Source organism: Boeremia exigua, assembly GCF_020726555.1.
Source record: "Boeremia exigua strain MPI-SDFR-AT-0100 chromosome Unknown C7974scaffold_16, whole genome shotgun sequence".
In the NCBI taxonomy this organism is placed as follows: Eukaryota; Fungi; Ascomycota; class Dothideomycetes; order Pleosporales; family Didymellaceae; genus Boeremia; species Boeremia exigua.
Window position 1 is genome coordinate 103,940 of NW_025763533.1, and position 21,237 is coordinate 125,176.

General features: G+C 54.3%; 11 protein-coding genes across 11 annotated transcripts; 3 read left to right on the plus strand and 8 right to left on the minus strand.

Moving 5' to 3' along the window:
* Nucleotides 1-148: 148 nt before the first annotated feature.
* Nucleotides 149-1,306, minus strand: C7974DRAFT_418741 (uncharacterized protein; the record flags this gene model as incomplete). The annotated part of the gene is made up of 2 exons (XM_046144178.1): nucleotides 149-834; nucleotides 886-1,306. 2 exons carry the CDS (start codon nucleotides 1,304-1,306, stop codon nucleotides 149-151), a joined length of 1,107 nt encoding a protein of 368 aa, XP_045990858.1.
* A 3,562-nt stretch (nucleotides 1,307-4,868) lies between these two features.
* C7974DRAFT_406374 (uncharacterized protein) lies at nucleotides 4,869-5,204 on the minus strand. The gene has a single exon (XM_046143140.1). The coding sequence runs from the start codon at nucleotides 5,160-5,162 to the stop codon at nucleotides 4,917-4,919; it is 246 nt and encodes an 81-aa protein (XP_045990859.1). The 5' UTR covers nucleotides 5,163-5,204; the 3' UTR covers nucleotides 4,869-4,916.
* A 48-nt stretch (nucleotides 5,205-5,252) lies between these two features.
* On the minus strand, nucleotides 5,253-7,518 carry C7974DRAFT_369934 (major facilitator superfamily domain-containing protein). The gene is made up of 3 exons (XM_046139953.1): nucleotides 6,804-7,518; nucleotides 5,916-6,754; nucleotides 5,253-5,868 (listed from the first exon to the last, which is right to left on the minus strand). Exons 1-3 carry the CDS (start codon nucleotides 7,197-7,199, stop codon nucleotides 5,523-5,525), a joined length of 1,581 nt encoding a protein of 526 aa, XP_045990860.1. The 5' UTR covers nucleotides 7,200-7,518; the 3' UTR covers nucleotides 5,253-5,522.
* Nucleotides 7,519-7,842: 324 nt separating this feature from the next.
* Nucleotides 7,843-8,625, minus strand: C7974DRAFT_381314 (uncharacterized protein; the record flags this gene model as incomplete). Its single annotated transcript, XM_046140580.1, has 1 exon — nucleotides 7,843-8,625. One exon carries the CDS (start codon nucleotides 8,623-8,625, stop codon nucleotides 7,843-7,845), a length of 783 nt encoding a protein of 260 aa, XP_045990861.1.
* A 108-nt stretch (nucleotides 8,626-8,733) lies between these two features.
* On the plus strand, nucleotides 8,734-9,835 carry C7974DRAFT_85478 (uncharacterized protein). Its single transcript, XM_046147393.1, has one exon. It carries the CDS (start codon nucleotides 8,843-8,845, stop codon nucleotides 9,734-9,736), a length of 894 nt encoding a protein of 297 aa, XP_045990862.1. The 5' UTR covers nucleotides 8,734-8,842; the 3' UTR covers nucleotides 9,737-9,835.
* A 527-nt stretch (nucleotides 9,836-10,362) lies between these two features.
* Nucleotides 10,363-12,224, minus strand: C7974DRAFT_467072 (uncharacterized protein). Its single transcript, XM_046146352.1, has 2 exons — nucleotides 11,966-12,224; nucleotides 10,363-11,911 (listed from the first exon to the last, which is right to left on the minus strand). Exons 1-2 carry the CDS (start codon nucleotides 12,045-12,047, stop codon nucleotides 10,686-10,688), a joined length of 1,308 nt encoding a protein of 435 aa, XP_045990863.1. The 5' UTR covers nucleotides 12,048-12,224; the 3' UTR covers nucleotides 10,363-10,685.
* Nucleotides 12,225-13,091: 867 nt separating this feature from the next.
* On the minus strand, nucleotides 13,092-13,754 carry C7974DRAFT_418747 (uncharacterized protein; the record flags this gene model as incomplete). Its single annotated transcript, XM_046144179.1, has 2 exons — nucleotides 13,092-13,616; nucleotides 13,674-13,754. The coding sequence occupies 2 exons, from the start codon at nucleotides 13,752-13,754 to the stop codon at nucleotides 13,092-13,094; spliced, it is 606 nt and encodes a 201-aa protein (XP_045990864.1).
* A 440-nt stretch (nucleotides 13,755-14,194) lies between these two features.
* Nucleotides 14,195-15,242, plus strand: C7974DRAFT_476601 (uncharacterized protein; the record flags this gene model as incomplete). Its single annotated transcript, XM_046146692.1, has 2 exons — nucleotides 14,195-14,200; nucleotides 14,311-15,242. Coding segments are annotated over 2 exons (586 nt in total), but the record flags the coding sequence as incomplete, so codon positions are not given.
* A 372-nt stretch (nucleotides 15,243-15,614) lies between these two features.
* On the minus strand, nucleotides 15,615-16,156 carry C7974DRAFT_324123 (ribosomal protein S17e; the record flags this gene model as incomplete). Its single annotated transcript, XM_046138942.1, has 3 exons — nucleotides 15,615-15,707; nucleotides 15,758-15,994; nucleotides 16,046-16,156. The coding sequence occupies 3 exons, from the start codon at nucleotides 16,154-16,156 to the stop codon at nucleotides 15,615-15,617; spliced, it is 441 nt and encodes a 146-aa protein (XP_045990866.1).
* Nucleotides 16,157-16,230: 74 nt separating this feature from the next.
* Nucleotides 16,231-18,544, minus strand: C7974DRAFT_476603 (uncharacterized protein). The gene is made up of 4 exons (XM_046146693.1): nucleotides 17,854-18,544; nucleotides 17,430-17,799; nucleotides 16,970-17,380; nucleotides 16,231-16,920 (listed from the first exon to the last, which is right to left on the minus strand). The coding sequence occupies exons 1-4, from the start codon at nucleotides 18,184-18,186 to the stop codon at nucleotides 16,592-16,594; spliced, it is 1,443 nt and encodes a 480-aa protein (XP_045990867.1). The 5' UTR covers nucleotides 18,187-18,544; the 3' UTR covers nucleotides 16,231-16,591.
* A 613-nt stretch (nucleotides 18,545-19,157) lies between these two features.
* C7974DRAFT_85518 (aminopeptidase Y precursor) lies at nucleotides 19,158-21,013 on the plus strand. Its single transcript, XM_046147394.1, has 2 exons — nucleotides 19,158-19,515; nucleotides 19,566-21,013. Exons 1-2 carry the CDS (start codon nucleotides 19,263-19,265, stop codon nucleotides 20,831-20,833), a joined length of 1,521 nt encoding a protein of 506 aa, XP_045990868.1. The 5' UTR covers nucleotides 19,158-19,262; the 3' UTR covers nucleotides 20,834-21,013.
* The last annotated feature ends 224 nt before the right edge of the window (nucleotides 21,014-21,237 follow it).

Sequence of the window (21,237 nt, forward strand, 5' to 3'; positions counted from 1 at the left end):
CACACAAGAGAGTTCCCATCAGTATTATGATTCTCAGCGCTTTGGGGGCGTTCAGCATATGCTGAAAGCGTTCATGATGGCGGTTCTAGGGGGTGGGGGCAACTGCTTTGGTTTCGCAACACGGTGCATCTATCTACGGTGCTTCAAGCTACGACAATAATTCATCTCCGTATACGACCGAGAGCAGTTTCACGAGAGCGATGTTTCCTGGCCCCTGAGAGGCAGTCACCAACTCCCAAAAGCCTTCTCGACGGCGCTCACCGGTGTAGCCACGACCCTCGAGTTCCTCCACCTCTGCCATCAGCGTCCTCATCCGGTTTTCAATCCTATCCACGATGTCACCCTCGATCCGCAACCAAGTCTCATCGTCCGCCGACCTTACCACCTGGGGCCCTCCCGCCTCCTCCACCCGCTCGTACACGATGTTGTTTGTGTGCCGGACCACCGCCAGACACACTGCTGGCCAGTTCGCGCTCCCCACTCTCCCCGCTCTCCACGACTCCACATACACGCGGTGCCGCACATACGCCTGGCCATAGCGCTGCCTCGAAGGCCGACACAGCTCTCGCACCCGCGGCGCCGCGTCCCGGTACGCATCCGGGTAGTCGTCGCTGAAGCGCCAGCCCTGCGCGTGCCCATACTGCGGCGCCGTAGGGTCAAGCATCACCCTCCCCAGCAGTTCCGACGAGAGCTGGAACATCGAGTGCTTCTGCGCCAACGACTCGGCGTGTATGCGCGGCGCGCCGTCCGCGGGCGTGCAGTCCACGTTAACGAACATAATACGCTGCGACGCCAGCGCGCCACGGAAATCGATTTCCTCAGCTTCCCAAGCTTCTAACGCGGGATTTAGCAATGCCGGGATGTCTTCGCACGAGAATTACGTACCGCCACCAAGGTACGCGAGCACACCAGCCAGCACTCGCATCGCTACAATACACGAATTAAAGCACACCGCGATGTCCCGAATCCGCACGCTCACCGGACTCACGTTGCCCCCGTTTGCAGCGCGCAGTAGGCTCGTGCTGCCCCGCCACAGCACCAGCGTGCCATTTGGCAGCTGCGTGCTGCCCAGCGTGCGGTCACACATGTACCACTTGCCGGTCACCAGGAGCAGCTTGTTTAGCAGGGCGTCGAAGCGGACGAGTTCACGCAGCTGGGCGAGTGCGTGGGCGTGGTGCTCGAGGCAGAAGGGATGTGGGGTGGCGCGGGCGAGGGTGAGGGAGGTGGTTGCGTGGCGCTGGCAGTGGGGAGCACTGCAGGGGAGGCGGCGGATGCAGGGGCCGAAGGGGAGCGTGATGCAGAGCATGGTGATGCATATATGGTGCGATATGCTGGCGAGGCGCTCGTGGTTGGCAGGTCTGATGGTGGGCAACTCTGGTGGTGGTTGTGGTACGGGCGAAGATGGTATCCGCACGGACACCTTGCAATAGCTGCAGTGTCAATGTCTCTATGTCAATCAGCGCAGAGCCGGGTGTCAGCACAGCTGTAGGTCATAATCAATGTAGTATTCACGGTGTACGAGGATCACAGTACGGCGGAGACAGTGCAGTGTATGGTAGTGGTCCATGTCATTCGACCTCCGTGAACGTGTGCTGCGCAATAGTGTGAATGCCTCCATTGACATAACCGCATGGTCATATATGCGAGCCAACTCCTGACATCCTGTCATCGACGCATTACATTCTTATTTAAAGGCTTTCAAGCCTGTTGCCCTGCAGTGCAGTGCGTGCGGGTCAAAGCCAGCGTAGTGGAGGCTGCATCACTGTTCAACGCCATACCCCAAGGTGCAGCTACCAGCACATGCATGCGTAACAGCCTTCACATCCAAATTGCGATTACATGTAAGCCTGTTTGCGTCAGTGATTGAGGTCACCCAGTGCGAGCAAACTGACACAACGTGTGCAGATATCGACAAAGCCAGTTCGCATTCGACAAAGCGTGTTTTACAACACGGATTTAAGTATTGATAGCTGCATTGAGAGAGATATTGGTCCGCCGTCATAGCAGCCTTGTGCAAACCGAAGTGCGCGTACGTATAACCCGTAGCGCGATCCTGTCTCTCGAGCTCCAAATGCCTTAGCCAAACCCCGCAAGCTCGAGCACACAATCTTCACCAAATCACTCCACGCCCGATACCTGCACCCGAGATACCTGCTTTGGCTCACTATCTTCCCCTCGTCACGCACGCTCTCGCTATCTAACTCCAGAAGCAGAACCCGCAGTACGCCCCTCCAGCGTCTCCGCCTTGCTTCCACCCGACACACCCCCCACTGCCAACAATACGGCGAGAGCAATGGCGCCTGTTGAGTTGTTTCGACACTTCCCGTTGTAGTATAAAGCTGACTCCCACCTTGAGTGCTTAGTCGCCAAGCTGCTTGCTCGCATCCCCGTACCCCCCGCCGCGGTAACGAAATAGATACACGCTCGCGTCCTGATCGCCACCCACACATCCTCCTGTTAGACTTCCTACAGAAAGACAACGGTATATGGAGAGATAGACGGGCTGCTAAGGCTCCGCCCACACCTCCCGGTAGCACAGATGATGGCTTGCTGGGGCGCGGGAAGCCTATGCTGCTGAGTCTCCTGACAGGCATTGGGTGCGGATTTCTTATGCGGTAGGGCTGCAAGGGGCATAAAGAAAGCTTTATGGGCTTCTGTTGCTGCTGCTGTCCGTTGGTAGCATACTCTGGCGGCGCCAGTCCACCAGTACCCTCCGCTCAGAGCACCAGCTCGAGGACTGCAGGCTCACGAAGCACAAGCTGACCACAAGCTAGTCACCCAGATCTGTTCCGCAAACATACGCAGGCTCTCACATTTCCGTCGACGCGCTCGGGATCCGACTCTACTGCGAACACACCGGCCCCTTTCGATGGGTACATCAGATGCAGCTCGACTCATAACTCTTGTGCTGGACTGCTCGGGTAAGGAGATACAAGTGCACGGCGAGCGCTTTGGTGGAGATGGTATGAGCAAGTGTGTTTTGCTTTGCGATGCAGGTAACTGGGGCTGAGGAAGGGGACACAAGGCAACAGGAGATATTGATGGGGGAGATTGGGAGAGAGATAAATGGGATGCGTGCGAGGTCTCTGTCTCGTAATTGTGTAACACTTCAGTGTCTTAGGATTAGATACACGTTCGAAGTCTTGGTATCCCAGTACCCTCGCATCACTATGGTCATATGATTTGTCGATTTCGTAACTTCGATGTGTCTTGAAGCTCGACCTTCGAGTTCGATTGCACTGCTGTCACCGCATAGTGCGGAGGCATACCTTCGGTAACTACGCAACTTGCAATTGCGGCGAGCCGATTTTGATCTTGCTGAGGATAGAAGTGATCCGGCAAAGCTAAATTCGTGCGCGCAGAGCGGAGTGGTGTAGCATTCTGTTTGCGAGCACACAACACAACAATGTCACAAACGTCTCGCGCTGCTTGGCGGATAATGACTGAGGCATCATGCATTTACAAGAAGTCTTTCAAAGGCAGCTGGCACACCGAAGGGCAGCCGGCATATCAGAAGACTCTTGTTGCTAATCACAGTCACTGGCAGTGCGAAGTATTGAAGTTCGTCCTGCCACGCGCCGCCGATGCGGCACACCCCCCGCCCCTTCACCGAGGACCAAAAAAGCGCAAAAAATAATTGTTCTACCCAAGGGTTCGAACATTGGACCTTTGGTCACTAATAGAAACCTAAATGTCACGGGTTAGCACTCTCAGTGTTCGAACAATGGAGAACAGAACGCAAACTGAACGCAACAACTAACTACTTCCAACACAGTGGATCAACAGTCCTTCCCTCTGACTGCACCAATAGATGAACGATTTATTAAATACATATAGTGAGCTTAAAGAACATGTGGGGTACTGGTGTAGTGAATCGGGCGTCAAGCGAGATGATGTGACGACACTGGCTACATTGCCAGGGCCACCCTCACTGCCATGAGAATCGCCGAGAGTCTTTCCCGCGGGACTCTCAGCGCTGCAGTGTGCCTTATTCGATCATTTGATTGCGGCCTGAACAGTACTGGCTGTGGTAGCGAGCTTCGATATCAATTCCATCACTGCAGCTCGACATCTGATCTGGTGACACTGGCAGTACGCAGCAGCCTTATAGCTGCAGTGCAGCTTGCATACAGACCATGCATTTTGGATCGAAATAGTGTTCACCGTGTGTTGTTTTGGTCACTAGCGTCCACAAGTTGCAGGTGAATATTCGTTTGTGGGTGTTGCACCAGCTCGGCCTTAGCAAAACCACTCTCTCACTCCCCACACACAAAACCACCCACTCTCGATACAGGAAACTTTTGCTGAATCCCTTCGCCTGAGACGAATCGAGAGTTAGCAGTCACCAGCGCTGCCCCTTGAGCGGTTCCTGGCCGTCTCACCCCTTCTTATTGAAGCTGCCCTCGACATGCTGCATTTCCACCCGCATGTCCCTTCGGCCACGCGACTGTCTACCAACAGCTTTACCTTCTTCCCTCCCAGCATCAAGGTATGGTAGTTCACTCGCAGCTACACTGCCTTCTCAAGTACCTCTTTTGCTGACCTCGACAGTCTCTTGCCTTCGCACCGCGAGGCACACTGCGCGGTCCGCAAGATGAATCAGTGCGATCACTTATGTCTGTTCCTGGACGCCGCACTCTGCCCCGAGCTCGAAGGTATGCAGTCAAATCAGCGCACATGACAATTCACTGACCATGTTTGCAGAGCTGAACCTTGGGTCAAGCCGTTGGGTGCGGTTCACTCCCCTCCCTCGCACCCTCTACCACATTCCTCCCATAGCGCATCTCAAAGCTCTGAACATCGAACTCCTGCCGCCACGCTACGTCTCTGAGATCACGATCGCCCACGTTGGCAAGCTGATTTTGGACGGCACCTCAGAGCAGTCTGGGTGCAGCGACTCAGGCTGCACCATGGCTTTAGGCATGGTCGAGAAAGGTTCTGTCAAGGGGAGAGTCGAGATGACTCTGTCCAGTGACGACAAGAAAATTGAGCGGTGTAGTACATACTGGACAAAGAGTTTGGTGTCCGAAAGGACAAAAAGATGGAGGCCCGGCAGTACCTGGGTCGAAAGGGAGGACCCAACCGGCCACTGTCGCCAAGCCAGGGGTAAGCAAAGCTGAACTGTGCTGGAGAAAGACGATATACAGACTTGAGGCTAACATTTACAGCGCAATCTCAAGCGCTTCGCCAGCCAAAGAGACGACATCTACGACGCAGCACCGTCGCCAGCCAAAGAGACGACATCTACGACGGTGCTGCGTCGCCAGTCAAAGAGACGACATCTACGACGGTGTTGCGAAGGCAAGGAATTTGGACAAACAACACCATAATCAGACTGCAAGATGTACCACGAGGGCAAAAAGTTGGAACCAAATCTTGTCAACTTGAGGCCTGGCGAATTGAGGAGCTAGATGGTCTTGCCCTCATGGCTGATCTTATGACGGTCTTGCCCTTATGGCTGATCTTGTGATGGTATAGACACACAGCTATGCTCTATCCGCAATGAGACTATTTACAACTTTTTACGTCGCCGTAGGTGCCCACTTGCTCTTCGCTCTTATCTTTGCGCCGTATATGTAAAACAGTATGGGCACTGGTAGAAATGCAACGCACAGAAAACCCAGCAGAGTGGTAGCCCAAGGCACGCCTAAGTTACGATACATTGCGTGAGTGAACAGCGGAAAGAAAGCTCCAGCGAACGATCGAATGAAGGTGTTGACGGCAATAGCACTGTTTGAGTAGAACCCGTAGCAATCAATGAGGTAGCTGAGACCCTGCCAGAAAGGTACCATGCAGCCCATACCGATGAGTGCTACAGAAAGAACCTGCGGTACCCATGTGATGTTCGGGTTGCTCGTCCACGCAAACCTATGTAGTGTCAGCTGCGGACTCTTTGGCATCAGGGAAGAACTCACCAGAACAATCCGACAGGAAGCGCAATTGCACCCACGATCATCGGAGGTAAGCGCTCTTCTGGTATAGACTTTCCATGCTTCTTGAATGAGCGTGTGAAGTTGGTTGCTGTACTGTAAGCGATGACCCCAGCGCCAATCACGATGCCGACGATAAAGGCGCCGAAGGGGAGCTGCGAGACGCCGAGAGACCAGCCGCGTTCGTTATGGAATGATACTGGGAAAGCCTCGAACAGCAGGTATACGATGCCATACAAGAAGCTCATATATGCTGTCACAAGCGCTAGAATCGGCTCTTGGATGATCATGATGAAAGGCCTCAGAAGATAAACATTGACCACAGTATGCATCGTCAGCTTCTGCTCGTCAGCCTTGGAGTGGTATGCGTCGCCAGTTTCTTTGCGTAGTTTGGCAGCTCGCAACTGCAGGATTCGCGCTGCTGACGTCTCAGGAATGACGACGAAGCCGATGCAGCCGAACAGCCCAGCCATGATCAGCGTGATCCAAGATGTCCACCTCCAACCAAGGTACGACTGCGTGATGAATCCTCCTGCGATAGGACCAGCAACGGGCCCCGCGAACCCTCCAGTTGCAAAGACGCAGATGGCGTAAGCTCGTGGAATGGGATCCCAGAGGTCGGCAAGCGCTCCTCCAACGACAGCGAGAGGTGCCGAGGCAAAGAAGCCACCGAGGAAGCGGCCAACGCAAATCGTCGCGATGTTCTGTGCGAGTGCTACTGGGATCTGGAAGATGGCGAACAATGCAAAGCCGAAGAAGAGAGGAGGTTTGCGCCCGAGAACTTCTGACATGGGTCCAAACGCGATCGGTCCAAATACGAAGCCCTAAAAGCGACTGTTAGCATTTGCGTATTGAAATTTTAGCGAGACCTACCAAGACAAAGAGAGCGACACCGAGAGTAGCCGTGACGAGATCAACGTCAAACATGTCCACGATAACGCCGATGTTGACACTGAAGATAGAACTCGCGAATGTCACAGTGAAGACCATCGATCCCATCGATATCGTGATTGCCCATCTGCGCATTGGAGTCCAGTTCTTCGGGTTCCCAGGGTCATTGGGGCCGTCGAATTCCACGAAGAACCTGTCTGGTACAGGCCCGCTGGAGGTATCATTCGTCTCACCACCCTTTTCGACATCGATTATCGCGCCGTTGGAGACATCCTGGTCTTCCTCGCTCTTGCGTGGCGTATCGCTGTTGCTCACCATTGTCGTCTTCGATCGGTTGGAGGGTGTGCGCACCGGCGGGGTGCTTGTTGTTGCCGGCATAGCAAACCTGTGTCAAGTAGCACTTGCCAGCTTGGAACAATGGTTGGGTACTCTGGAGTTATGTAGCAACAGCTGCGGCACGTTGCGCGTAGTGCGTGTCGTTATTCCCGGGTCGTGTGCAATGGTAAGCGTCCATCAGCGTGCGGTTCTGCGGCAGCCGCCGTGCGCAAGCACACTGTCAAACATCAGACCATTCCCTTTACCTTGAGACACAGAAGGGAAAGCCACTCTTATTGGGCTTGATAAGAGATAATTGTGGCACCCGTATCACGAGTACAACTGATGAGACGTGTTGAGGCTCTCGCTGGGCAGCTGGAACGTCATTGATGTTCGCGCGCTTGCCAGATCGGGACGGGCCGCTCTGACAAATGCATCTATCTTTCTACGGGTTTTGGCGAAAAGTCCGTCATCCAATGCAAGTTCCATCTACAAGTTCATCAAAACATGTGCTGGACATAGCTCCTCGGCCCGCTCTCATCTTGTTATCTCCAGTGTGCGCTTCTTTAGCCTCAGACAACGCCGAGCCTGACGAAACACACTTCGCCTCTTAGTTTGCCTGAGAACATATGTCATGTCTCGTACCTGTAGTCTTCCGAGGAGCATGTCGTATCCCACTAAACCCTTGGTATTTCCAATGTTCTTCTCAAGTCAGCTTCCAGATTATGGCATCCGGCGCCTCCGAATCAAGGAACTCGCTACCATTTTCTTCGCCGCACAGTTCCCAACCACGAAGAGAGAGGGGTGCTCTGTCTTGTGTAGGAGAAACATCCAAGTTCGATCCCGGGGCGCCGCGAAAGAGTGGGCGCCAGTCGTCCAAGCCTCTGATATGGAGCGCTACAGACATCACGTTGACCACCCATGGTCCTGGGTTTGAGTTCTGGCCGGGAGCGAGGCAGAGCTCCCGTGTCTCCGGGTTGTGATCATCGTGGGAGCATATATCGGGGCATATCAGGCAAGTCAATCGTACAGCGAAGGGCCCAACCAGATCGCGTGTGGTACGAGTTCTGTACATGCCTGTTTGCACGCGATACTGCGTCACTGGGCCATGGCTCTTCTCATCTTCGCTGATGTAGAGAATGAGTTGTCGCAGATACGAAGCGAAAACTGGTCCGAGGTGTTCCAATTGTGACCTCTGCCCTCGAAAAGGTTTGAGGATTTGGCGAGGGATATTTAACTCGACACGAGATAGTGTCACGAAGCTGTTGAGATGGATGGCTGGAGGCGAACTTCCCAGTACGATCATTTTCCCGGGAACCTTCAGTGCTGCAGCCTGTACTCGATGCTCAAGCTCATCCTCCATCTCACACTTGATCTGCTTGCCAGAAAGAAACAGACCGGCAACAACTGAGTCAAGAGACCGAGTAGGGCATTCGAAGACCAGCGAGTAAATCATGTGGCGCACCTCTGGTGGCAGAAGAAAGAGCATCTTGGAGGGAAATAGCAGGGGAATCCTACTATAGCTTGCTGTTTGTGGTAATCTAGAGCAACGCGTGCGCTGAGGGTTTGTTTAGGCGGGCTCAAGCGGCACTGCCAAGCTAATCGTCTGCGTCTGCCCACGTTCACCACAACACTCTCTATTCTATCGCTTCTGCTTCCCAAAGCTTGAATTACCTTCATCTTCAACAGTATCATCAAGCTCCAAAATGAGCAAGCTTCCGCGATCATATCGTGTCCTTTTCCGTCACCTCTTCTTCAAGACATCCACAAACAACAGCTTCCTCGAGCTTCCGAAAGAGATCCGCACTCTCATCTACCACTCCATCGCGCCCGACGCTTTCCTTCCCGGCGTGCCTCACGTCGCCTACATCGGTCTCCTGTACTCCTGCCAGCAGATCTGTCGCGAAATGGCCTTTGAGTCACTGCGTGCCATGCCCTACATCCTGGACCGCCTGCAGGAAGCCCAACTCGCAGAGGCCATAAAAGCACCTCCAAGGTTCCCCGTCAACGCCTTCTGTCACATAACAAACGTGCAAACAGAACTCCCCTTCACAGCCCTCTTCAGCACCGCCGAGCAGCTCTCCAAGCTCGCCTGGCTAGAGCCACTGCTCAAGCTGCACCTGACCAGCTTCACAATCACCCTCCAGAGCACCATATCCAGTGAGACGCCCACCTACTATCAAGTCGCCCCCTTCGCTGCCCGCATCAACTGCCTCCTTGCCCCGCGTTTGTGCCTCCTCGACCACTACAAGACACACAAGTGCTGCGTCCGCCGCCTAGCCAGCGACCCCACCATCAACACTGCGCACCTCGAGACCCTCCAGCAGACTGTGTGCAACGTGCGGATCGTCCGGCTGCATTTCCCCCAGCTGAACGCGGCACAGACACTCACCCGCTGGGTATTAGCGAAGGGTCCTACGCGCGAGAAGAACGAGATGAGACAGCACGGCTGGGATATACAGGAGCGCGTTGTCCGTGGAGAAGGCTCACCTCACGAGGTCGAGATCACCTGGAAGAAGATAGAGGACGGCGCCCGGGGACGGTATAAGAAGATTGGTGGGCTGTTGAAGGGGCTTGGCAAGCACAAAGCGGGCCGATGATGGATTGTCGCTCGAGCGACAATTTCGAGAAAAGATACACGCGTGCTACTACGAGTCACATCAACGTACCCAGCAGGAGGTTCACAATCGGTGGAATTACGAGCAAGCTGCCAAGCGGGCCTATTTCCACGTAACAGGGTTTGAACACACCGCCCGGAGAATTCACACACGGGAGGCTCTCATCTTGAGAGAAGATCTATGCCTTCTACTACGAGTCCTACCAGCGGACTCAACAAGAAGTGCACAATCGGTGGAACTACGAGCAAGCTATCAAGCGAGCTGACTTCCATATTACGGAACTTGAGGATACTGAGCTGGAGAACTGGCGCAACTATCTCGATTTTGAGGAGAAGCAGGGTCATTTTGAGCGCACGTCCTTTTATGCTTTTTATTATGAACCCAATCGGGGGAATTACGAGCAAGCAATCAAGCGAGCTTACTTCCACGTTACGGAACTTGAGGATACTGGAGGATTCGCACACGGGAGGCTCATGCCTCCGCAACAGGGAGACCACAGGAAGGTGCTAGACAATCTGTACACGTTGATGACGTTGTCGTTGCTGAGTGCTGTGCGGTCTGGATGTACCAAGCGGTTATTAGCAAACATTATATTTCATAACAAGAATCTCTATGCATGGCTCGCAGCAATGAAGTTTGCCTATTCTCATATGACAGCGAGCGTGACTACGAAACACGAATTGCAAATGCACAGGACAAGGTATTGGCAATGATTGCATTGATTAATGTCATACATTGTGCTTCATCGTCCTTAGTGTAGACGTGAGGAGCCACTGCCCTGTTCGGGGATCCGTTGAGAAAAGAAAATGCCGTGAAACCGTCGCTGTTTTGTTCGCCATTGTCACCATGTAAATGCAGGCCTAAGCCGATAGCCGTACGCCAAAAAGATGCAGTTAGTGTACAAGTTCACACACGATATGTCAGCGGAAGCCTAGGAAAGATCCATGGGTTCGCCGGTGGTAGCACCGGCCGCCAGCTGGTAAGGCGCGGGGTGGGGGATACAGTCATGGCCAGGCGTAGTCGGGTGCTTGAACATGGTTTGCACAGGCGGCGCGGGAACGTTGATTCCAGTGTTCATACCCCCTTGTTGCTGTCGTACCTGAGGTGAGGCCATGTAGCCCCAGATGGGCGGAACACCATAGCCGGTGGGTGTTGACGGAGTCGCTGGGGTTGAGGACTTGCGACCCTTGTTCTTAGGACCACCTCCACGCTGAGCTCGAGGGGCTGGGAAGCACGCGTTCTTCACACGAGTTTGGAACTCCGTCGCGAAGTTATCAAACGGCTTTTTCAGTTCGGTGGTATTCCAGCCAAGCTTGTTCTTCATGCATTCAGACTTTCGATGACTGATTGTGGAGCCTTCGATGCGAATGCCGTTGTTCTCCCAGCGCCTGCAGACGTCTGATCTGGAAAGAATGAGAAGAACGACAAGCAAGCTCACGTTGTCGTTGTCGAGAAGGTGAGGGCAGTAGTCGCAGACATTACAAGCAAACTCGCGCATTGCCTCAAGCTCCTTGGTGTCTGAGCAGTTGACAAAGCGTTCAGCCATAGAGAACGGTCGCACCATGTCCCTGCAAATGTGGGATTGGAGAGTGGAAGCGACGGAAGAAACTGAAATCGGGTACGTCTCCTCGCGGTTCAGTCGGCTTGTAGCTGCTGCAGACACGGTTCCTGGAATGTAGATGATCTCAATGTCGTCCCAAGGGCCACGATCGATGCGCAATTCTTTCGCTGGCTTATCGCCAGCTTCTTTCACGGTCTCTTCATGGGTCGCAGCAGCTTCGCGCGCAGCTCGGACAGCTTCTCTGGGGGTGGGAACGTTGAATTTGGATGCCAACTCGATGGAATCTTTGTGCATTTCAAAGCGGGAAAGCTTGCGCTCGACGTCTGGGGCACGGATCCAGTCCTCTGACCACGGCTCTTCGGCAAGGATCTTATAGAAGACTTTGGTGAGAGCACGAAGCTTGATCTCCTGATCAGAGAGCTGGCGACGAGCGAAGTAAAGCTCATCGGTCTCATTGTACGCGTTCTCAATGAAAGTCTTACGGTCTTTTTGAGTGAGGCTGCCCCTAGCAGGATCGTTCTTCCAATCGTTGATGACTTTCATAAACTTGGCGTGGAAGATGTCATCGAAATGACTTGACACAGGCTGAGCTGATGCTGGCATGTTGTAAGCATGTGACAACAATGTTACTGTGAATGGATTGAACTTACGAGCTATCGCCTGTGGTGTCGACTGTGTTGGTGGCGGAGACGCTGAGGCAGCCGCGTCCTGCGTGATTGGTGCAGGCGACATGATGAAGCTCGGACGCGGGAATGCACGAAGCTACCCGAGGAAGGAACGATTTGGTATATTGCACGCTGTCTCAAGTCGCTGTAATGACCGTAATGTTAATGAAATCCGATGGCGTTGACGCGCGATTACTTGTGTTGCGCTGATAGACGCGGGGTGGTTGGGGCGCTCTAGCTCGGGTTGCGGTGTGAAAACATCGCCCACAATTCACAGTCGCGTAATTAGGGGCTTGGCGAACGATGCATTGACAGATCACGTGTTGCATGCTCCATCGAACAGCCACGTCATACCCCAAGACACAGGGCTCCCGCCATCTCAGGTGTCATGTTGTCAACAATTTGTGTATGTCTGCTATTACTGAGAAGCCAACCGTTCTTGCCGCACCCCAGGAACGTATCAGCGGGTGTGATGTTGCAGTGAGCCCCAAACCCTAACACAAGGGTACACAACACGCCGAAAACGCGCCGACTACGCGCTGCTCGCTCCCAGTATCGGTGTGTCGATCCGGGGTAAGTAGTGAAACCCGAATTCTCACATGGAAGCGATGAAGGAGTCGTCAAACAAGAGCTATGGGCTTCCGCCGCGTCCCGGTCTTGTTGGTTTTCCATTGCAAGGGTTAGAAACGGTGTTTCGAGAACAAATATGTAAACTTAAATTGCGTACCTAGGTACACGTGGAAGCTGCACGATGGAAAGTTGCACCACTTGACAAATGCAGTACAGGTGCTCTCGAACGTGTAGCTAAGCATCAGTTCATACAAGCAACATAAAATGTAGATGAATCTGCTTGATGGATACAGTTGTACTAGAAAGAGATGAGTCCGTTCAGAGAGGGGTCTGCTGTGAGGCGATGCAGAGTCAGTGGAGCAAATCACTCATCTCAACACGGACGTGAGCAGCACCAAGTCTATTGCTACACTACTATTGAACCGTCTCGAGCAGCAGCGGAGGCGATCAGCGTGGCCCGCGCCTTCATCTCGACCTTGCTCCGCCGGCGAGGAGGCACGCAGTGCCCATCTTCTCCGCGACGACACACCAACCCACCACTCTACTCCTCATCCTCTGCGTCCTGCACCATTGGTGCGCGAGAGAGGGGCGAGGAAGACCTCACGGCACCGCGGACGCGGACCGGCGGGGGGGCAAACACGGTCTGGGAGGCGGGCGCGGAGAACGGCGCAGCAACGACTCCCCCAGCGCCCTGCCCGAACTCAGCCAGCCTGTGCTCGAGGTAGGCGATGCGGTCGCCCTGCTCGTCGTTGGCGCGCATCTGGTCCTGGTACGCGATGGTGATGTAGTCGTACTCGGCGTGGAGGCGGTCGAAGCGGGTGTTGAGGCGACGGATCTCGTCGTTGGCCTCGCGGACGGCGTTGTTATGGGTGAGCTTGAGGGTGGCAATGTGCTTGCGATGGTTTGCTTGCACGTCGAGCAGTGTCATGTTCTGCACTTGGATGACGTTGCGGGCGAGGTAGTCGAGGACCGCTGTCTGCCTGAGGCGCACGTTGAAGACGACCATGATGACCACGATGGACAGCGTGATCACGAGGCTGGCTTCGCGGTCGGTGATGTAGGTGGTCTGTTCGGGATTAGAATACTTGATCAAGCATTAGAAGCTTGACGATGCTGCACTTACGGTGCGCCAAAGGGCGAAAACGAAGCCCGAGAGCCAGGAGCAGACGACGGCCACGAAGATCTCGAGGTTGGTGAGCTTCATGATGTGTGTGAAGGGAATTTGGTGTACTGTAGTGGGATTTTGTAGTGGCAGTGCGGTGTTTGTTGTGCAGTTTGGCGCGCTGCAAGTTGATTATGACTATGCCTACTTGGCACGGACTCCGTCTATCACCTGGCCTTGTTCCAAGACAATAGAACAGCTTGCAAGTGTGCCAGGAGCTATTGCACAAGGTCTAATATAAGCTCTCTTTGACTCTACCTGTGTGAACCGGAAGGCATGTGCTGCACGCAGTAGCAAGTCAGTGACGAAGCTCGATTGTATGCACTCACCATTTTGCACGCACTCACCATCACCTTGATAAATCCTGCCCCGCGCGTACACTCGAGCACCTTAACACCCATCACGCTCGACCCGCAAACAGCATACCACAAAGACCTCCAGCTCTCCTTTGCCGTCTCACCACCGCCATCCCACCACCCACCATGTCTGTAAGTGCACGTCTCTTGAACGCGCTTTGATCGGCTGCCCATTCAAGCCTGTCCCAGTCAAGCCCGTCTCAGTCAAGCTCGTCCCTGTAACGAACTGACACCCTCCACAGTCCCTCTGGCCCGCCATCGCCGCCCTCATCACCTTCATTGGACTCGCCATCATGGCCGTCCTCCACTTCTGCTGCTGCCCCTCCTTCTCCTCCACCACCTCCCCCTCCCCTGACTACAACGACGACGACGACGAAGAAGCACTCCGCCGCCCCAGGCGCTACCGCCGAGGACCTCCCCAGCACGGCCACTTCAACGCCGACTTCAACTTCGGAGCAGGTCGCGGCACCAGGGCCGTCCAAGGCTCCGCGGCAAGCTCCCAAATCTCTCCGCGCACGGTGTCGGCGAGGCCCGTGGAGTCCTCCTCGCCCGCCTGCCTCTCGCCGCACACGCCTTCTCGTCCTGCTGCCGCCCTCCCAGATCCCTCTGCGCCGGCCCGCCCCTCGCCTCCTCGTGCCACCACCGCCCTCCTGGAGTCCTCGTCGGCCGCCCTCCTCTCGCCCCACACGCCTCCCCGCCCTGCTGCCGCGCCCCAGGAGTCGCCGTCGTCGGTGTACTCGCGTGCCACGGGCGGGGAGTAGGACTGCTGGAGTGAGTCCAGGGACGTCCGGGGATGGTGTAGAGCAGGGCGACGGGGCGTGACTTCAAGTCGAAAAGGGTGACTTCTGTGGGGAAGAAACTAAGTAGATGTAATGAAGGCGTCAAAGTGGAGTTTGCTTGTTCTGTGATGTGCTCTGATGTGAATGTATGCGTTTTAGGTTTGTGTTTGTTGGCGGGAAGTTGAAGAATTGATACTGTTGACGTACGCTGTCATGGCCTTACTATGGCAACTACGACATCGAAGGAATCAATGAACATAGCGAACGTGGGGATATAAGCCTATCGTCAGCTACGAGACCAACAAATCTTGACGGCATCTTGACGATAGGACATTGAACATGTGACGAACGATCACCGATGTGATGGAAAGAGCAGAGTTCAGAAATCAAACTTTTATTGAAGCATCTCGACGTATCGCGGTCACCTCAGAAATATGGTAGACAGAAGGAGAAGCTCACTTACCTGATGACAGCCAGCCATACGGTACGGTCCTAGCCCTCATCCGTACGTCACACCAACATCACGCAGCATTGAGGGGAACCCCAGTAAAGGGGAATTGGCAATCAAGCATCATCTTCGCGCCTTGCGGCACTCAGAATCAGCGACACCTAGTGGGGGAGAAGAACCTTTGTTTTCATTGACTCCTAGTCGTCATGCCGCCGTATATAGCCGTAAAACCATGCCGTAGTCATGGCAAACTCCTAACCCCAAGCACCAATTTTTCAGGATATCGAGAAGCAAAGGAGAACCGAGCCGGGCACAACGCTTAGTTGCGGGCGGGGCGATCGCCGAAGCGGCGGGGGCGCTCGACGGACTGCTGCTGGGAGACGGCAACGACGTTGGTGGGGATGGAGTCGAACTGTGGCTTGTCAGCGAGCGCACGCTGCAGGGATCATTCACAAAACTTACGCCGAGGGACTTGAGGAGGTCCTTGGTCTCCTGGTCGACATCGAGGGAACCAGACTCGGAGTTCTGGGTGAAGTCGAGAGCGGAGATCTCGGGGACGTACTGGTCCTTGCGCTCACGCTCCTCTTCCTGGAGCTTGAAGGAGATACCGCGGACGGGACCACGCTGGATGCGCTTCATCAAGTGAGTGGTGTAACCAGCGATCTTGTTGCGGAGACGCTTGGAGGCAATGATGGCAATCTGTGCGACGCGTTAACATTTGCGCGCTCGTTCATTCGCGGTGCGTCTCACCTCATCGCAGATCCTCTTGTTGGTCTCGAAGTCGAGCGAGAGCTTGGGGTAGTAACGCTCAATGATGACCTTGGCGGACTTCTTGACGGTCTTTGTGCGGACGCGACCCATTTTGGCGACTGTGTATGGATTTACGGGGAGTCGGTGGAAGAGGAGGGCTGTTGGGGTTAGTGGTCGTCGTGAGGCCTGCGTGAAGTTCGACGAATTCCGTTGTGTGGGCGGGGCGGCATCAACGATTCTCCGGTATACGCTAAGCCATACACGACTTAGCGCACGACTGAAGTCGGTCGAGCGGCAGCCGCATCATAATCGACGACGTCGCATTCAAATACTGAGAATCAATTCTGACGATAATTTGATGAACTGTTGCATTCGTGGTGAGATTATGATTATCCAACTGGCTCGCTAAATGACAGACAAGAAGCACTGCTATCTTGCATCCAGACCCTCGCCCGTACACCCTGTACGTAAACAACCGGGACTCCACGCTCATATCGATCCAATCTGTAGACAATTTTGATAACAGCCTATGAAGACAATCCTTGCTCAATGCCCACCACCACCAACCGGCATTGGGTTCGGGAAAAAGAAGGCGCAGATGGCGATGATGATGTATACCATGATGCACAGGGCACCCTCCAAGTAGTTCGACTTGCCGTCGCGGAGGAAGGAACCCACCACAAGCACGGCGAGGACGAGCGCGACGGCATCGAAGATAGCGAAGTTGTAGTCCATGTGTGGAACACGCAGACCCCAGCCGACAAGGATGACGAGAGGGGCGTTGAGCAGGGCGGTCTGAATGGATGCACCCATAACGTGAGCCATTGCCATGTTGATTTGATTGTCGTAAGCTTCGTCAATGGCAAGAAGATGTTCTAAAAGATGAGTCAGCATGTAGCCTCGTTGAAACGTGATCAAACTTACCAGCGATCTTTTCGACGAGCGGAATCAAGATGAGTCCAACGAAAGCATCACTGACGTGACGCTCTGCTACCATGAAGTGGATCTGCTCGACCAGGAAGATGGCGATCAAAGAGACGCAAGCTAACGAGATGATCAAGGCGACAAAAGCTTCCGTCAGGGTGAACTTCGGCTTGGCCAATTCCTCGTGACGATCCGCATCCTTGTGCTCATCTGCCTCGTAGATCTCGTGGAACAGTCCGTCATGAGATATGGTCTGATAGGCAACGTAGATGAGGTAGCCGACAAGCGAGATGATGGCGACACCACGCGAAATCCTGGTTGCATTGTCCAACACGAAGGTAGGGGTGGGAATCTCGTAGTCGGTGTTGTTCATCAAATACTTGGCAAAGACGGCCGGGAGAACAAGAGCCACTGCAAAGATTAGCCGTAGTCAAACTAAGGGACATGAAAAAGAACGTACTCGCAGCGACCAGCATCAAACCACTACCTGACTCGGAGACGGCCTCGTGGAACTCTTGCACATCGTGCTGAATGCCGCCGGCGACAAAGCAGGAGCCAAGGCAAAGCAGAAGGTTGGCCAAGATTGATCCCAGGATGGCAGCCCTGATGACAGGTACGTTCGATCCATTGACGTCGGTCTTGAGCAGCACCATAAAGAGGATGATCTCGACCACCGAGCCCAGTGTCGTCTCCAGGACAACGGCGATGGCCTTCTGATGCATCTTGCGCGACAGTTCCTGACCAGCAAAACCCAGCATGTTGGCGGCCGGGACCATGGCAATGTAGTTGGTGATGAAAATGGCGAGCTTCCATTCAGGCTTTGCGAAGTGCTAGAGCATAGTTAGAATCGAAGGTTCGTTCCAGTTCATGTGTCAAGCCCATACCAATGCAATCGCCACAGGAACAATGGGCCATAGACAGTTCACCATCATCGAGAGCGTACTGCTGCTCTTGAAGGCGATCTTCAAGAACTTAAAGGGGTTGAATCCCCTCCTGCCACTCTCACCGTCCGGGTGGACGCCCGGTGTGACCTTGTGCCCATTGTGATTGTATTGCGGCAGTGAGTGCGAACGAGCACCTCGTGGACCATGTGCGGAGTGCTGACGTGAGCGTTTTCGCGGCTTCTCGTTGTTATGTTCGCGTGGGGCGTAATCTCTCGATGTTTGCTCTCGCGACGATCTGTAGTCGTGCGACGACCGCGAGTGTTGGCGTGCCATTGTTGATTTGTTGTTGATGAGATGTTAGCGATTCAAAACCTCAGTAGGTAGTCGTAGCCGGAGCTTTATGCTTAGGTCGGGCAGGTGAAAAGGCGTTTCAGGGCGAGCGCAGCAGGTGCACCTGGCGCAATTGCTGAGGTCCAGTCAAACAAATGTGGGTGCATGCACGAAGACAAATATAACAGACAGGCTGGGGCGAGCCAGGCGTGTCTTGACAGGGGCTGCAGCGGGTCGTCATGGCGCTGGACGTTTTGATTCCCTGTTATTGAACCGCAAAAGGGCCAAACGCGGCGTGCACCGCTGGCATTTGTCGATTCGTGCACGGTGTTGCTGGATCGTCCAGGCGAGCACAGCCTCGCGGGCGTCTATTCGCTGAATCTCCCTTTTCTGCAGCGTAATGCCACCACTCGTACAGCACATTCAGGCCCCGCATCACTCGATTCGATGGCACTGCTTCCATTGCCCTCTTGCTTGTTTCGGCGGGTGCACGTCACCAAGCCTTGTTGTGATGCTTGATCCCCCTTGGCTTGCTGTTGAACTTGGTTCTGGAACGCACGCGCTGTGATGTCATGACGGCCCGGTAGATGAAACTCCGCATAATTCAGGGTTTCGACTCTTTGGCTCCACTTCGCATCTGGAGGCTGCAGGCACTTCGCGGGTCGGATCAGACGGCCCTCGTTCAGATGGATAAAGCTCAGGATACCGTTGCACTGGCCCTGTTGCGACGTGCCATAGGAACGCGCACCAAGCGCGCTGGATCCCTGAGGCTTGACGTGTCGATTTCCACGATGTCTGCGCCACACATCAGGTACCAACGTTTCTGTCCTACCAAACTTACGCAGATATCCTTTTCCTTCAATGTATGAGATAACCAGCAAAAGAACCGAATTGATCACATCGTTCTCATATCGTACTCCCCATTCTTCGATTGTGAAACGCGGGCGTGATCTGGCGTTATCGCTGCTCGGCGCGTGCACGGGCGGCGTGACTGATCGGCGTCATGGCAACTGCGACTCACTCATAAACACCTCTCTTCCATCTCTCTTTCATCTTGACTTCAATCGCGTAGCATCAAGATGGTCTACTCTTCTCGATGGGCTCTGTGTGCGGCCGTGACCAGCGCGGCTGCGCTGCAGATTCCCCTGCTCTCATCGAACAACCAGGCGCTTCTTGGCCATCCCTCAGGGTCGAAGCCGCTCGTCAATTCCACTGAATTGCAGGATCTCATCAGTGGGGATCGTCTGTTGGCCCGCTCGAAGAAGCTTTTTGAGATCGCAAAGCTTGGTGAGGAGGATTACAACCATCCTACTAGGGTCATCGGAAGTGCTGGTAGGTCATGCACGTGCTCCCATGTAGGGAGATGTACTAACATCAACAAGGCCATCTTGGAACACTGTCCTACATCTATGAGACCATTCTTGAGCTCGGAGACTACTACACTCTGTCGAACCAGAGCTTTCCTGCGGTCTCTGGCAATGTCTTTGAGTCACGACTTGTGCTTGGCAGCGATGTCCCGAAATCGGCTGCTCCGATGGGCCTGACCCCGCCAACGAAGAACAAGGAGCCGGTCCACGGCGATCTTGTCGTCGTTGATAACGAAGGCTGTCAGTTGTCTGACTTCCCGGACTCCGTTGCCGGTAACATCGCCTTTATTAAGAGAGGAGTGTGTCCCTTTGGAACGAAATCGGAGCACGCCGGTCAGAAGGGAGCCATCGCGGCTGTTGTCTACAACTACGAGAATGACCCCGTTTCTGGTACGCTGGGAACGCCATCGCCGGATCACGTGGCCACATTTGGCTTGTCTGGTGAAGAGGCGGCGCCCGTGTTGAAGAAGCTGAAGAACAAGGAGCGCGTCGATTCAATTGCTTATATTGATGCTGAAGTTTCGCAAATCGAGACCGTCAACATCATCGCGCAAACCGCCGAAGGCGACCCAGAGAACTGCGTCATGCTCGGCGCCCACAGCGACAGCGTCGCCGAAGGCCCAGGCATCAACGACGACGGCTCCGGCACAAACTCCCTGCTCGAGGTCGCTACGCAGCTCACAAAGTTCAACGTCAGCAACTGCGTCCGCTTTGCCTGGTGGGCTGGCGAGGAGGAGGGCCTTCTCGGCTCAGACTACTACGTGCAGTCGCTCTCGGAGGAAGAGAACCAGAAGATCCGTCTCTTCATGGACTACGACATGATGGGCAGCCCCAACTTCGCCTACCAGATCTACAACGCCACCAACGCCCTCAACCCCAACGGCTCCGAGGAACTCCGCGATCTGTACATTGACTGGTACGAGCAGCAGGGCCTGAACTACACCTTCATCCCCTTCGACGGCCGTAGCGACTACGACGGCTTCATCCGCAACGGCATTCCCGGTGGCGGCATCGCGACCGGCGCCGAGGGCATCAAGACGAAGGAAGAGGAGAAGGCCTTCGGCGGCAAGGCCGGCGACTGGTACGATCCCTGCTACCACCAGCTGTGCGACGACGTCGGCAATGTCAACATGACTGCCTTTGTTGTTAACACTAAGCTCATCGCGCACTCGGTTGCGACGTACGCGGTCTCGCTCAAGGATTTCCCCAAGCGCGACACTACCGTTGCCTCCCAGGCGTACAAGGAGACTACCAAGTACCACGGCAGCAGGCTGTTCATCTAAGAATAGATATGTAGTGGAGATTTCCGGCATTTGTGGGATGGTGAGAGCGTTGTAGCATAGTCATAGTCATAGCATTAGTAGATTTGCATACATAATTGAAACAAACCATCAACCTGCAATATACTTTCTGAGACTACTACTGAAGTCAACAAATACCAATTTACAGGAAGTCGAAGTCGTTAAAGTAACGCGTTGATCGTGAATGTTTTTTGGAGTGTATACAAATGCAACGTTGAAAGTACAACAACACCCATTAACAACAGTCTCAGTTTCGATTGAAGCCCGAACCCAATAATCTTCTCAACAAGAACTCTTGTGATCATTGACACTCGTATATCGATCGTAATATTTCGATCCATATAGCGAATAACATATCCACCGCATTACCTCTACAACGACAGCCT

Bases quoted from the DNA above. Each gene is read 5' to 3' on its own strand.
- C7974DRAFT_467072 (XM_046146352.1), bottom strand. From the start codon at position 12,047: ATGTCGCCTGCACCAATCACGCAGGACGCGGCTGCCTCAGCGTCTCCG. The intron at 11,912-11,965 runs GTAAGTTCAATC...ACAACATGCCAG, and splicing joins GACACCACAGGCGATAGCTC to CATCAGCTCAGCCTGTGTCA.
- C7974DRAFT_369934 (XM_046139953.1), bottom strand. From the start codon at position 7,199: ATGCCGGCAACAACAAGCACCCCGCCGGTGCGCACACCCTCCAACCGA. The intron at 6,755-6,803 runs GTAGGTCTCGCT...AGTCGCTTTTAG, and splicing joins GTGTCGCTCTCTTTGTCTTG to GGCTTCGTATTTGGACCGAT. The intron at 5,869-5,915 runs GTGAGTTCTTCC...GACACTACATAG, and splicing joins CTTCCTGTCGGATTGTTCTG to GTTTGCGTGGACGAGCAACC.
- C7974DRAFT_85518 (XM_046147394.1), top strand. From the start codon at position 19,263: ATGGTCTACTCTTCTCGATGGGCTCTGTGTGCGGCCGTGACCAGCGCG. The intron at 19,516-19,565 runs GTAGGTCATGCA...AACATCAACAAG, and splicing joins TAGGGTCATCGGAAGTGCTG to GCCATCTTGGAACACTGTCC.
- C7974DRAFT_85478 (XM_046147393.1), top strand. From the start codon at position 8,843: ATGAGCAAGCTTCCGCGATCATATCGTGTCCTTTTCCGTCACCTCTTC.
- C7974DRAFT_476603 (XM_046146693.1), bottom strand. From the start codon at position 18,186: ATGGCACGCCAACACTCGCGGTCGTCGCACGACTACAGATCGTCGCGA. The intron at 17,381-17,429 runs GTACGTTCTTTT...TAATCTTTGCAG, and splicing joins TTTGATGCTGGTCGCTGCGA to TGGCTCTTGTTCTCCCGGCC. The intron at 16,921-16,969 runs GTAAGTTTGATC...CTCATCTTTTAG, and splicing joins GCTCGTCGAAAAGATCGCTG to AACATCTTCTTGCCATTGAC.
- C7974DRAFT_406374 (XM_046143140.1), bottom strand. From the start codon at position 5,162: ATGTTAGCCTCAAGTCTGTATATCGTCTTTCTCCAGCACAGTTCAGCT.